This window comes from Argiope bruennichi, chromosome 9 (genome assembly GCF_947563725.1).
Source record: "Argiope bruennichi chromosome 9, qqArgBrue1.1, whole genome shotgun sequence".
Lineage (NCBI taxonomy): Eukaryota > Metazoa > Arthropoda > Arachnida > Araneae > Araneidae > Argiope > Argiope bruennichi.
The window spans coordinates 90,838,583-90,854,634 of record NC_079159.1 but is presented as its reverse complement, the minus strand read 5'-3'; the positions used below and the strand labels follow the sequence as shown (position 1 = coordinate 90,854,634).

At 25.5% G+C, this 16,052-nt stretch overlaps 1 protein-coding gene across 1 annotated transcript in view; it reads right to left on the bottom strand.

Moving 5' to 3' along the window:
* LOC129983940 (protein kinase C, brain isozyme-like) overlaps positions 1–16,052 on the bottom strand; it is a 113,704-nt gene that overhangs the window by 72,960 nt on the left and 24,692 nt on the right. Inside the window, exon 2 of the mRNA XM_056093668.1 lies at positions 6,097–6,128. Within this exon, the coding sequence (XP_055949643.1) occupies positions 6,097–6,128 (32 nt within the window). The remainder of the gene's footprint in view (positions 1–6,096; positions 6,129–16,052) is intronic.

Below are 16,052 nucleotides of genomic sequence, written 5' to 3'. Positions count from 1 at the left end.
TCAAAAAGCTTCCGGTATGGTGGTTGGTTCTCGTTGCTTCTCTGGTGGGTACAGAAATGGTGTTTGATTTACTGCTCTTTTGTTGATGACTGGATGTGCCTCTTAATGGAAGAACAAGAAAGTGGTCGGTGATGGTCTTTAATATTCAATCATAATTCCTGTTTATGCTATCATGACATTCGTATTCCTGAATTTATCCGAATACTACTGACGGGGGTGGTCTAACTGTACTGGGAATTTTTACATTGTGGTTGGTTCTCTATGAATAATCAAAACCTCACTTGTAATATTTCTCTAAAACAATCACAAAAAACAATCGCTAATGTATCATAATTTTGTCTTTAACTAAAAACTTTTATTTTCGCGTTTGATGAAATTAGTAAATATATATTCAGAGAAACGTAGGCTGATTTTCTAAGCACAGACAAGATTTATGGTTATGTCAAGTGTTTGAAAATATTTAAAATTTTAAAACAAGACCGAAAAGATGAAACACTACACCACTTTCAGCAACGCAGTTGTAATCACTTTTGACTTTTTATTTCATGGTTATGTTCTTGAAATGACGAAACAATTACAATACCAAAATGATATACATACATAAATTTATATAAAGATTCAAATTTTATTTTACATTTAGAAATTTAATTAAAATTATGATTTAAGTCATTTCCATCATAGTCACGTAACTTTCGATTTAGTAGTATCAACTGAAAGCTAAAAGGAAACTGGATTGATGCATATCCGTCTTAAATATGTTAATTATTTATGGGGAAAAGTCAGTTGTGAAATTTAATGAAACCTAAAACTTTTTGCTCTTAAATGATAAGGCCACAGAAACAGGATTAAATGAATCTTAAAGAAAAAGGAGTTGACCTCCAAAGGAGCAGAAATAGAATTAACGAAGATTTAAATGCAGAATCTCATTAATGTGGCCAACAATGTGTTCTACACTTTGCCGTATATATCTTCACTCAAGATTTAATTTTTTTAAAAAAAATAATTAGAACATCCTGCCCTTAAGATTTATTCAATCGCTTGATTTCCAATTAAAGAGATAAATTGCCATCCCAATTGATTTCTGATGTTGCTGGTATCACTAGTTAAAGGAATTTTCAACAGCAATTATCCGTCTTTTATTTTAATTTCAAGGGCATTTATTTACAACTTCTAAATGGAATGGAAAAATACTTTCTTACTCTCAGAAAGTAATGTAAGTGAAAAAAATTTAAACCTTAAAATATTGAGAATAGAGTGATTACCTTATAAATTAACATTATTGTTATCAGTTAAATATAGTTTATTGTTATTTCCAGGAGATTACACATTATCAAAAGTAAGTTATTAACAAAAACGTAAAATATGCTTTTGAAATCGCGGCGTCTAACCAATCGCCGCTGCATTTATGAAAAGTTTTAAAAGAATATGAGAACCATGCTTATATATTTTATAAGTATTTTATAGCTAAAATATCTGTAAGTTAATAATTAATTTCGATTAAAAATTTAATATGGGATACTGATTAGAAGATATTAATGGGGCTAAATGAAGCACAATCCCAATGTTTAAAACTGAAAGTCTACACATCATACTTTTTACATTTACTTTACATGATAAAGATACATTTTCTTTTGTCTAGTTTTAATGAAATTTGACACACATGCGCTTCAAAGAAAATTAAAGATCATAGTAAGATTTCCAAAGTCCAAAAGTTAAGTAAAATATCAGTTAATTAAAACTTAAGTTACAAATATTATTCGGCAATATTTTCCAAAAATATTATCTCACAAAAATGATTTTTAAAAAATATTATCTCACAAAAATGATTTTTAAAAAATATTATCTCACAAAAATGATTTTTAAAAAATATTATCTCACAAAAATGATTTTTAAAAAATATTATCTCACAAAAATGATTTTTAAAAAATATTATCTTAGAAAAAAAATTTTTTTTGCTCCATTTTAAAATTTAAAAAAATATATCCTTTTAATAATATTAATTAAATAGCGGCACAATTTTTCCTCAGATTTCAACTGGTGCATAATGATAACTGTCGCACGAAACGATATATTGTATTTCTATGTTTGAATTATTGTATTGATTCATCAATGATATTTTTTATAAATATTTTTAGCAACGCTACGTTGTGTCTAAAGATTGCAAAAAAAAAAAAGATAAAAATTTAAAAGGGATACAAAATTTGCTTTCTTAGATACATTAATAAAATTAATTCCCAAATAGATTTTCATTTGTACGTAGTTTCATATTAAACACTTTTTAAAATTTCTTTCCTAACTCAAGCTTATTGGGTCATGATATTTTTATTTATTTATTTTTTAAGTTTCGTACAGTAGAATAATTACTCGCTTCAAATTGAAAATTTTTATAATGTGATAACGAAAATTTTATTTTTGAATTGCTTTTTAATTACGATTTTTGGTTGAAATTTATTGTAATGGGACCTTTCATATGCCAAAGTATACTAATAAGAGAGGGAGCGAATGAAAAAATTCAATTCGATGTGAGATTTAATATAACAGTAATACGTCTGTTTGATGTCCATTCATTAATATGTTAAAGCATTTTATATTTTAAGCTCAACAGCCAATTTCGATAGATTAGCCTTCAAATGTTTGCCATAGCTTATACATTAGCAATGTGTCTTTGCGTTCAGTAGGTCAATGAAGAGGTCAAAATAATCATTTTATATATCGGAAGTCAGGGCTTGATCCTTAATACATTATTTTATTTTTGTTATTCCAGTAAATTTTTTCAAAATTATTCAAAGGAAATACAGTTGTCAAATAGTTTAAATTAATATTATTTTCACTTTTTATACAAAAATAAATGCTTGTTCTCCTAATACTTGAATTATTTTTAAATTTTATAATTTAATTTTTTGCAAGCTGGTCAACAAAGTCTATTAGTTTTAACATAAATTGCAAATTATTAATTTCTTATTTTTTCAACTATTATTAAATTTATTAGTAATTTTAGTATTATTAGTAATTTTTTACTTATCATCAATAGCTTTGAAAATGGTAGATGTCATTCTATTCTGTTAAAAATAACTATTTCCATTCGATTAGATTTTATGTTTCATTAAATGATAAGAAATATTTCTGCATAACCTAAAAACCCTTCTATTAAACAATAAAGATGAGTTGTAAACTTCTACATATTCAACAAAATGTTAATTATTGGTTTTCAAAAATATTGGTCTAAAGAAACATATTCCTGTACTATTTGGATCAGGACATTGAATTTGCGAAGGAAAACTTTTCCAATATTTAAAAAATTTCTGATAATATAAGTATTTAGCAATTTCAATTTTTCTGAGCTTTTGAAATAGAAAAAATTCCATTTACATTATACTTGAATTTCATATTAAGTCAGTTGCACCAATTAAATTAATTATAAACTACAAATATAGATTTACCTAAGCATTAGAAATAAAGCAACTTAGAAGCCTTAAAAAATGTGACACTTTGTAAGTTCAGCATGAATAGAATGTAAATATAAATTTGAAATTTGAAAGGAAATTGTTTGATCCTAAATTAAGAAATTTAATTTTTTAAAAAATGAGCATATATTTGAAAAACATTTCTTTCGATATTTCATTAAAACAAATTTTCCCGACTCTAAAAAAATAAATAAAACAAAAACGGAAAAAATTTTAAGCTAACTGCGTAATAATAGTATATGAATATGACAAATAATAAATAAAAGCCTTGTTATTAATTAAATTATGATGGCATTAAAAAGTCGTTTTTCAATTTAATATTATGATTTTGAATATATAAATATGCATACAGCTTAGTTTGAAATAATAATTCTCAAAAAAAAAAAAGCCAATCAGATGCATGAAAACAAATAAAAATCAAATTATGCAGCTAACGTCTTCAGGAGGCTGTAGAATTCTTTTAAGACAATACAAAATACAAGGAATACAAGAAAAAAATGGCTAAACAAAATTTAATTTATTCATAATATTTGCTTCAATTATATCTATAATAATACTGAGAGGGTAAAATGGGTTCAAAATTTTTTTTCTGAAAATATTGGCTCACAAGAACCACCCACGAGATATTGAATACCATTTCTATTCAAAATTTCTTGGATTTTCTCGGATATATGCAACAGACTCTTATACGTTTCCTAATACAGCTTCATCATCCGAAAATGGATTTCCATATATTAGCTATTCTAAAGCCAGCAAGAGTGGTCTCTCCGAAACTTTCCCGCAATATTCTCCAATGAGGGTCTTACCCCCTGCCCTGAAGAGAATTCTGGTCTTAGAGTAAGACCAAATGTCATTGGAGAACAATGCTTACGAAATAAGATCTATGCCTGCGAATCCAGCACCTTTACTGTATCTATTTTGCGAATATGTAATTTGGATTAAACATGAGTACCTATTTATCGGCTCGTGTTTTGCAGTTATCGAATTCGTTTCGTTTTACGATTTTAAATTCCCGTATGATGCTCATTTACTACTGCAGACCTGATTTGAAATTTTAATTTGTCAGTGTTATTTTAAGTCATCCTGATAGATTTGGTAAATTCATTCTAAATTTATTTTAAAGTGAAATGAAAATTCGAATCACATAATCTATTCATGTGACATGCTAAATTTAATTCCACATATCACATAACTCATCTTATATTGTGCTGTAAAATCATATCCTTCTTCCACTTACGAAATATGCAATGGATTCCAAAATTAAAATGGCTCAGCATCAAGTGAGCATTTTTGCGAATCGCTTTTTCACTTAGATTAAGGCTTTCATGTTCGCTATAAATCACAGATAAAATTCTAAAAATTATCATTTCATTCGATTTAGTTTTAAATTTATAATGGCTTATGTGTTTACTATTTATTCATTTTCCTGATAAACTTATCAGAAGTTTTTTTGTTTTGAGCTTTTAATAAAATCTAAAAATCAGGTTTTTTAGGACTCTACATTAAGTAATTGATCCTATAATTGTTATGTTCTTCAAATTATTAAATGACAAATGTGATTAATAAGAAAGAGGTGACCTAGTTAGACGGAAAAGTTAATTTACAAATTAGAAAAGGAAAATAAAAAATCTTGATAAAAAGTAATGACTGTTTCAAAATGTTAATGTTCCTGCATTTTTTTTTTTTCAGGATAAAAATTTCAGAATGAATATTTTTCGAAAAATCGATTGCAGCAAGTCCACTATTTTCCTCACATCTATATTAAAGTTATTTCTCTATAAAACAGAATACACCATTTTATTATACGTAATAGAAAAATTACAGGAACTCTTTTTAGAATAGTCAATTTAAGTAAATGCCTGAAATCAGAAAAAGATATATATATATCAAAAGTATATCGAAAAGGTCGTATTTTAGAAATGGAATAATTAAAAAAATAAAATCTCGCATCTAATTAAAAACTCAATGGGTTTACTAAAAACTTTGTAATTTCAATTATTTATTTATTTTGAAATGATAAAATAGGAGATTCTATAATATATTTTTCTATCACAATAGTTAATTTTTCTAACACCTTTCTAATTGTAAATTTAAAAAAACTAACAATGTTTATAAATTAGCAATTTTTAAATAATGGTATCTTTAGTCGTTATTTTATAAAAATTATTATTGATGTTTTGATGCGATGATTTTTTTTCAGATTAATACTTTAAATTTCTAAATATTAAAGTTCATTATTTTATTCATATTAACTAAATCTAAGTACTAAGCTTATAATAAATTTATGTTTTAAATTTTTCATTTTTAAAAACAATTTTTAATACATTTATTAATTAAATATTCAAAAGAAATAAATGAAAATTCTTCCTTGAAAAGCAATCAATTCGAAAATAATTCCGAAATTTATTATCCTGTGTAGTTAGTTTCAGTTACAGACAGCAAATTTCAAAATAAAGAACATGTTTTCTGCAAATATTATTGAAATTTTAATTAGAAAAAAAAACGCTATTAGACAGTTTTATAATTTCTTATTGGAGGAAATAAAAAAATGAAAATAATTTTTTAAATTACTTGCTTTTTAGCTACATTATTATACTCTACTTAAAATTTGAAATTACCGGAAAACCCTTACCTTGGCACTGGTATCCTTGTTTTCCAAAACCCCTAAAAAAATAAAATTAAAACTATTAGAAAAATATTTTTTTTCACTGAAGATAGAAATAAATAATTATTTTATCCATGCATAAATTCGTATCAATTTTTATTTAAAAAAATTTGACCAAAATGACTTAATAGGGATTCATTTAAACATCTATTTAATAATAATTGTATATTATAAATTCTTGCAAAGAAGATAGATAAATTAAAAAAGAATCGAACTTCTACCTGAAACATCGAGACAGGATAATGTTTCAGGTTTGATTCATCAATTTTTATTTTATTTTTCCATTTTGTTCTTCATTATATGGCAGCAATAACGTTCACACGAATTCTGATTAATATCCATCTCATATAGTTTCAATATAAATTCAGTAACTGAAACAATTAAATTTACAAAAGTATTCTAAAAGGCATTAATGAATACTTTTAAAATTTTATAAAAATTAGAGAGAAAACAATGTGGAAATAAAAATTGTTAACACAAAATAAACCTTAACTTTTCATTTTAAAGTATAGAAAATTTTATTTTTGTTCAATTGTATGTTCTGATATTATTGATAAAAGTTTTGATTGATTTTTAATTAAAATTCTAATTTCAATTTTGAAAACCTTTTCTTGGTGAGCGTTTATTACCCAAAAACCCTGTAAACCCTTTGGTAGCTTTAAGTCCAACAACCCACCATGAAATGCATTTTGAATTATTTTTATCATTATGTCACATCGCGCATATTTCATAATGAAATTGTTAACATCCACTTAAATTATCACGTTGGAAAGTTTTTGCAATTTTTTTCACTTTTAAAAAATGTGTTTAAATACTTTTTTAAGTTAAATATATATCCATTTTGCAACAATAAAAACTGCTCAAATAATGTTAAAGCTAAATTTTTTTATAGTTTTTAAACATTTAATTTAACAGAATTTAATGAAACTTTCATATATTTTGTTGAAAATTAATATAAAATTGCATATAATAATACTATACCTAAAAAAGTATTATCAAAGAATTTGTTCCGAAATTTGGCATCTGAAAGCCTACCGAACGTCCGGAAATATAAAAATATTTTTAATCTTAACTGCATTCGTTCTTAAAAGAGAAACTGTAAAAATGAGAATAATATTTTTTTAAAATAACAGAATTCGGCAGGAATTTTAAGCAATCAAACAGCAAACGAAAAGTAAGAATTCCTTTTATTGAGATAATAAATTTTTTATCGTCTGTATGTTCTTGATTTTTCAATGATTAGTTTAATTTTTAACGACTTTATTGGCAACATTTAAGTTAAAATTTAAATTTTGTCTGTGATTTATTCATCATGTTTTTATGATAAAGAAATCTTTGGTTGCATATTCTTGAAATATTGATAGAAATAATCATAATAAATAATCATAATAATAATAATAAAATGTGAATATTCTTAGTGAAGAGGAAAATTCTTTTACAAATTCTTATGAAAATTGTAAGTATATATAGTATATAATTCATATAATAACCTTATACATAACAATGCAATCACTTTCAATAGAATCGAACACATATGGAGTTTTTAGGATTGTTAAACTATTCTCTTTCTTAAAACTTAAGTTGCAATTTTTTTTTAAACACAAAAAAAAATGTATCAATGTAGAAAGTATAATTTATGCTTTTACGGATAGTTCTTTTGCAAATAGTATCCTTTTTGAGTGAATTTTCAAATTAGTTATCAAAAGTATTGCGGAAAATTTTGCAAACAGTTAAGAAAAATATTTTTTTATTTTATCGATATATTTTAATTAAATATGACTGAAAATGCTTATAAATAGAATAACTTTTTATTTCAATGACTGTTAGAAAATACTAATAATTAATATTAAAGTACTTAAAGACTTTTAAAAAAAATATTTTTAGATGATGTTATCACTTTTCTATTTTCATTTTATTTCTTCTATCGCGGAATTCCTTAAAATTATTTACAAAATAATTTTTAGGAGGAGAAGCATTCTCTTTGCGATCCATTATATTTATTATTAACTTAAACTTTGGAATTGATAATTAAATTGAAATTGTCTTCAGCAATTTAGCGAACTCGCGTTAAAGATTATTATTTAAATTTCTAGATCAACATAAAAATAATGGAATGTTACCATTTAAGGAAATGAATGATATTTAACATCAAGTAAACCGTCGCTAATTTTAAACATGATTGCAGTTTTTGTAATTTAATTTATAAAATCCATCATAAAAGAATACAATGTGTATTCAAAATTTATTAGTAAGAAAGTTGGATTATTATTAATATAAAGAAGTAAGAGTTATGAAATTTCATAATTCTTAGTGATTAAAGTTCTATGATTTTAACAGCTTGTATTTAATATAATTATTTGATATTTGATCAATACTAGTCATATATTTGATTCTAACTCCGATTTAATTTTCAATAATGAAATAATATATTCTACATATTTGATTTTCATGAAAAACATTTTGCGGGTTTTTTTTTTTTCTAATTATTTTTTTAAGCCTGACACCCGAGTAAAAGAAAATTTCAAAGGAAAGAATTTTGAAAAATGGGTGAATAAATCAACAACTGAGGAATAAAATTTAAAAATTTTGTTTACTTCAATATGCTTAAATGTTTCCAACTTTTACTATTTCCTAAAATTGTTGTCAATCATTAATGTAAATTCTTAAAAAATATTATAATTATTAATTAAGTCATGTTTTTTGGTTCTGCGGGCGTCTGAATATTTTCCAAGCTTTTTTTGACAAATTAATCGAATTTAACCAAAATTTGATTGCTTTAATTTCATTAAAAATATTCTTGTAACTTTGCTTGCTGTACTGTGCATATTTATATATTAGTTATATAGTTATTAATCAACTTCCGCCAATTTAAATCTTCAAAGAATACCACTAAACAAAGTTGCTGAATTGAATGGTGCTTTTACCATCTATTTATCAATTTAAAAATCTCGAAGCAAAGCTTACTTTTACATTGAAAACAAGGACCGATTATACTGAAAATCCCAAGAAAATCTTCACTTTTTATACTTGAGCCAAGATTACCGTTACTCTGAACAAGATTATTCACTTAAACTTTGTCGTAGAGTCCTACGACAAAGTTTAAGAGAATAACCATGCAATGTGGGGTCTCTAAGCTGCTTGAAAATTGAGGCAGTGAATAATAAGACCACATCTAGCAGATTCGTTTTCATGAAAGGATAGAAAACGCTTTTTCCCTATACTATACCACCTACGAACCTTCCTATCCTCGTACTCGAGTTTGCGCATTGACGAAGACTTTATTACGTAAATATACTGTTATTGTAATAATTTTATCAGAGGTGCTAAAAATAATAATCAAAAATATAAAATAAAGTATTATTTTTCTTCATCTATTTGAATCTAATTTTTGAAATTGGAAGTAAGGAAACTTAAATAAATCAAGAAGACATTTTTGCTCAGCAGAACAGTGACTTTTCAGTAGATTTCTCAAATAACGCAAAAAATACTCTTGTGATTAAAAATGAAAGACTGATATATTCTTATTTAGCGTAATCAATATTTTATATGAAGCAAAGATATTTTTCTGAGTTATAATTTTAATAAAATTAAATCTGTGCTGTTTAATTTAAGCTAAGTAATTTTTTTTCTAAACTTTAATTTAATTACATAATCATAAAATCTATATTAAAGAATTATAGCTATCCACAAATATATATTTTTAAAACTAGAGTTCTATATTCAGAAATAATTAAAGAAACAATTCCACACCAAAAATACTTTCAAAGTATATAAAACAGCAATTTCTAGTTTCCGTACTTAATTCTCAATCCGTGCAAGTTTTGAATACGTTCCCACTAAATTAGTATTGTATTTTTAAATAATTAGTATCACAGTATATTTTGGATCACTTTAGGATGTGTGTATGGGGAGGGGGAAGGGGGGGGTAAATCAACATTTAATTTTATACCATTAAAATTTTGTTGTTATTGTTAGTAACTCCTTTTTGTTTTTGTTTTCAAGTTTTTTCCCCTCCTTTGTTCTTAGCACTATTGTTTTTTCCTCATCTTCCAAAGGTCTCAGATAATTCCCATTGAATATCGCATGCTTATACATTGTGCCATTTCAGTAACAAAAATAATAAATAAATAAAAACAAAAAATAAAATAAAATATTAAAGTTTGTTTTAAAATATGTCTTATTCCATTGATTATTTAAATTCCCGTTTTAATCAATAAAAACAAAATAAAACAAATTAATCATATAAATTCTGAAAGTCGAGAAATAAGTACAAAATTTTATAACATATGTAAGATTATTTTTTATGCATTCGAAACAGCCGATGCTTAAAGCTGTCTATCGAATTTGAAAACAAGGCTTCCATGGCCGCATTTCTATGGTTTTGAAGCGTGGAAGTTTTCTAAAAGGATAAATTAAGGAGATTAAAGAAGAGGAAGCCATATTTCAGAAATTGTTCGATCGATACGTAAATAGTGAATTTAACTCGACCTTCTTTTAACCCCACACGTACTCAACTTCTATCGACAGGCTTAGACGTCTGTTATTAGCTCATTGAGAGTGGTTGAGTGAAACTCAAAATTTGTTTTTATGAGTACTTTGCACCTTTTACAACAAAAAAGCCCGATTCTTTTTTTTTTCTTTTTTTTTTATTTCTCGAGTTATTGACAAGATCTCATTGCTTATGTTTGTGTAATTCCAAATTATTCAAATCACCGATCATAATTATTTTATAATTTTTGTTTTTCTAGTAACGTACAGTTAATTTTTTTTTAATATTGTAAGCCGTTTCTTCATGGTTGTTTGTAATTATTTTAAGCACGAAATGTATATATATGTATAATTAAGCAATGAAATCGCCAGTAACTCTATTTCTACATATAATATATATCGATGTTTTAACCCTACGGAATCAAGAGGAAAAAATGCTTTGGGATTATGCATAAGGTTTTCAAAAGGATTCAAAACCACTGAAAAAGAGAACTAAGCATATGGTCTTCAAATCAATGTTGGAATTTAAACTGCATTAAAATTTGGAAATACTGTTGAAAGAAAACGCATTTTCCTAGCGGACTTTCTCGATTGTATTATAAGCTGACATGCTTTTCGAATATTTTAATGGGATATTAAATAAAATATTTATTTATATACAATATTATATTTATATACAATATTAAATTAATTTTTCTTTAAATGTATGACTATTTTGTTGAATTAAAATAAATTTAGTATTTAAAAATTCTTACAGAAATATAATATTGGAATGTTTTAAACATTTCTAATTGTTGGGAATAGAATCCTTATATAAAATATTTAAAAACATCCACAAATTGTGCAAGGAAAATTGCAAAGATTTTTCAACATGATAATATTTTTATAGCTTAGCATATTAACAATAAATTGCATTTTGCAACATGAATAATAAAACATACACATTGAATAAATCGATCGCATGGCATATCATTAAATCTAGAATATTATAATATAGCGTATAGTTAATTTTTATATTACTTTTTCCTTAATGAATAGCAGATGGCTACTAAGAAAGAATTTTAAAATTTTTATTGGATCATTAATTAAAAATTAATCGAAATTTTTTAATTCCTTCTCAACAGTTATGTAATGATACACAAAAAATCTTTTTACACATTTCAAAATTAGAAAATTTGTAAAAAATAAATCAATTATAAATCAAAATTAAATAAAATGCAGGAGATATCATTGGATCTAGAATAACAGGATGTGGCGTATCTTATAACTTTCTTACTGAATAGCAGATGCTCACTAAGAAAGAAAAAATTAATAAATTTTTTAATTAGATCAATTAAAAATTAATCGAAATTTTAAAGTTTTTCCTCGACAGTTCCAAAATATATCAATACACAAAAATCTTTTTACGCCTCTTAAAATTCAGAAAGTTAGCTTTTCACTGTAATTTTATTAAGTTTTTTTAAATATATTTTACAACAATCTCACTGTTTTAGTAACTATGTGTATAGATGTACACTTCGCAACAGTATTAAACATATTTTATACGTACATTATCGTTGCTATAATAAAAAGTAACTTTCTAAAAACTTCATTTAGGAAGAGAAAGCAATCCTAAAACAATGCCATGCTACAATGTTCCGAACTGGATATAAGAATCGACCTTGAATCTTCTCGATTCTTTTCTTTCCTTGATTTTTTTTTGTATTATAATTAATAATTTAAGGTAAAAAGATTATTATCTGTTGGTTATTTTTATCAATTTTTTGAATGTCTGTAAATTTTTGAGGAAATCCATCAATGCAACAAATCAATTAAAAATAAAGGGGCAGGTGATATTTTTTTTTGTAATTCGGTCAAATGTTAATTTTAATACAAGTAAAAGTTTTTGTGTAATAGGTATACTCCACTTCTCTTAAGCAATTGGCACAAATTTAAATAACGTTTGCCTACTTATTATTTAAGAAAGAAAAAATTGAATATAGAAATATTTTATTTTAATTTCAAAATAATTTAATTTCTCTAATAATTTAATTTGGAATTTGTAACAAAATTAAAGGCTCTTTACCGACTGACATCGTTTTTCTTAAACTCTATCAGATGACAAGGACGTACCACAATTATCAATCTCTCTCCAAACTTTCGCATCACACCAATAAGTTAATATTTATTGATGACTTTTCGATTTAACATACGTTAAGTTCACATATACGAATAATCGTCCGAAAAATCGAGTTTCGAACGGATAATGTGGTCCCATAGCCGAGACGTCATCATCTGATCCAGTGGTGCGTAAGGCAAGAGAAATTACATCGACAACTTTTCGAAAGCAAAAGTTAAACATTGAATTAATTAAAAATGAATCGAAATTTTGCTGTTTTACACCGTAATTTAGGAGAACAAAATATTCCACAAGATATATTTTTATACTATCTTAAAATTGAAAATTTCACATTTTCAGTTACATTTGTTTTATTTCCATGTAAAGTTTTCATAAACTTTCATTAATTATTCAAAATTAAATAATTGAATAAATGCAGATTTTTTAATAAAGAAATTTATACATACACTTTTGCTAGGCAATGATAAGACTTTCCTTTATTTTTTATATCTCTATTTTATTTTTTAAAATATTTTTGATAACGTTTTTTAAAGTTTTTAAAAAAATTCTCAAGCTTATTTAAATAGATTTAAAAAATATTGCCGTTAAAATCATCCACCATTTTTTAACTTCATCTTCTACAAAATAATAAATAAGTAATATTGTAATAGAAAAATAATATATAACTTTGAATAGTGAGAAATTAGTTATCGTGATTTAATAATACCTAGAAGTAAACACGAACAACTATTGATTTAATCTATTTTATGTTTTAACTAATAAAAAATGTACACTTTAATTAATTGGTTCAAAGAATTTATTAAGTCATTCTTAAACTCGGGCTTTTTCACTAATTAGCCTTTAAGGTAGATTCCTTATAGAACAATTACCTTTTGCAGTGGTTTAAATTAACCGACTTAGGAAAAATTTCTGCAAATCTTCATCGATCAATATCAATATATATATATATAAGCTCTGCTCACGGCCCACTGTATAATTTTAACATGATAGCTGAAGTAATTCTGATTGGATTTTAATTATCCTGGGATATATTGTAAGGAAATTGAAAATGTCGAAGGAATTCGTGGAAAGGCCATCTAACTGAAAGAGTGTGGATATGGTGGAAGAATAAAATCTTCATTTACCCATAACTTTCTTACGGTCAGTTATTTAAATATGCAATTTTAATGAGCCTCTTTCATCTGGATCATTTGCTAATATTACGACGCTCTAGTACGCCCATTACTGAAAGAGTAATAAAGACAACCATTATATTTCTTAACACATGCATGCTAAAAGAACCGATAATAAATTCCTTTTTATTCTAATTACTATTTATAATTGAAATACTCAAAAGTGCAACACACATCTTGATTTAAATATTAATTAAGAAAATTAGATGATATTTTAATCAATATAATCGAAAAAAATCAAACTTTAAACTGTTAATCCATAATTATAAATAGCATTTGAGGAACTTCTTAATTTCTAACAAAATATTCAATATTATTAAATTACTTACTTATTTCATAAGTGGTTTAAATGGCTTAAATTGGTTGATTTATTACATTTCTTTTTGTTTAAGAATATTTTCCCGCCTTTATCTCATTGCATCTACCATTGTGTATCTCAGAAGAATAATTTTCATTCCGTCTCAATTAGATACTCTATTTAGGAACTAACAAATAATAAATTTTCCTTAGATACGACTGAATCGATTCTTTTTTATTCTGTTCATTGTTCTTGAATTGAAGCTCCAAAAATATATTTTTAAATGTCTAAATGCCTTTATCAACTTTTTTTTTCATAAACGAGTCATAGCACAATCGTTTCTAAAATTGAATACGTTAGTTTTCTACTTGCTCGTAAAATTGTAAAATATAATTGCGTTAGCGCAAGAGACACATTTTTCTCCAATTTTTCGAAAGTCGATTTAAAAAAAAATAAGATAGATACAAAAAGTTATTAAGGTTATCTGAGTCAACTTTTAATATTACGCTCATTGGGTGAGGTCATCATTTTTCCATCGTTGATATAATATGATAAATTCAACATAAGGTGCCTTAAAATGTCATATTTTCACTGCACATTGTCTTATTCCATGACTTCATGTGATCTCACCTTCTAAAAGTTAGCAATTAAAATGGCACAATACAGTTCACGTTATTACGAGATCGTGAAGTAATCTCATTGAAAAATTCTTCTAGGATTACGGCTTCTTCTAATATCTCTAAGAATATGGCTTCTAAGATTACGGCAAATTATGTGCATTTTTTATTCTTGGGGGAAGGAGGGCATTCAACCTTCTCATCACCTTGTCAAAAATAATTTGCTGTTTTTCAAGATTGTTGAAATTAAATACTCAATGAGGTGTATATACAAAATAGCATGATAGTTTATTGAAGTAACATTTATTTATAATTTACAATAACTCTTTAAATATCTGAATGCAATTATTTAGAATTTTTTTATTTATCATTTTCTGGAACTGGACAACTAAATACCATTAGATTTAATGATTCTTGTATAGAGTTGCCCATGAATTGTTGCAGCATACATGAAATATAATTGAAGCTTTTTGAATCGTTCGTCCCTGAGATTTACTGATAGAAAATTTCAAAGGGAACCGTCTGATTGGTCATTTGAAAAGGCTTGGAAGGATCGGATGTGGTTAAATTAGTTTCGTAGTGCGGCAGTAGCTTTTCAAGAGCTAATTCAAGGAACAGTGTACAGTAGAGGAGGGTGAGACATTCTTGTCAAATAGATTTATCCTTGTTTGACATTCAAATTTGTGATCCGCTTGATAATAGCGTTTTTCTCAAAAATTAATTTAAGTTATGAATTCCATAGAATATAATTGGTTTTTAGTCCCCTCATGAGATCGTACGATATCACAACTATCTCCTACAAATTTTATTTTTCTGATGACAGTTCAAAAATATGAAGTCATTACCAAAATAATCCTTGTGTTGCTTTATAAAGGAATAATAAACTAACCAAACTAAACGAATCACAATACTTAGTGCTATGCGGGTTTGTTTGTTTTTTTCCTTAATATCGATTCTTTTCATTTTTTGAAAAATATGACTATGCTGATAAAATTACAGATATTGTTTTAATTTTTTTCTAAACAGATTTTATGAAAATATATTTTTAATGTAATTTTAATATGCTATTATGTTATTCTGAATTTATAGTCGGTAAAAATTTCTATCTATTAATACTTTGTTAATCGCTATAAGTTTTCTGTTAGTTAAAAAAAGAAATACAAAAATAGTATAATTAGGTAGTAAAGTTGAATACATTTACAAAAGGCTGTTACTAAAGTTATTTGATA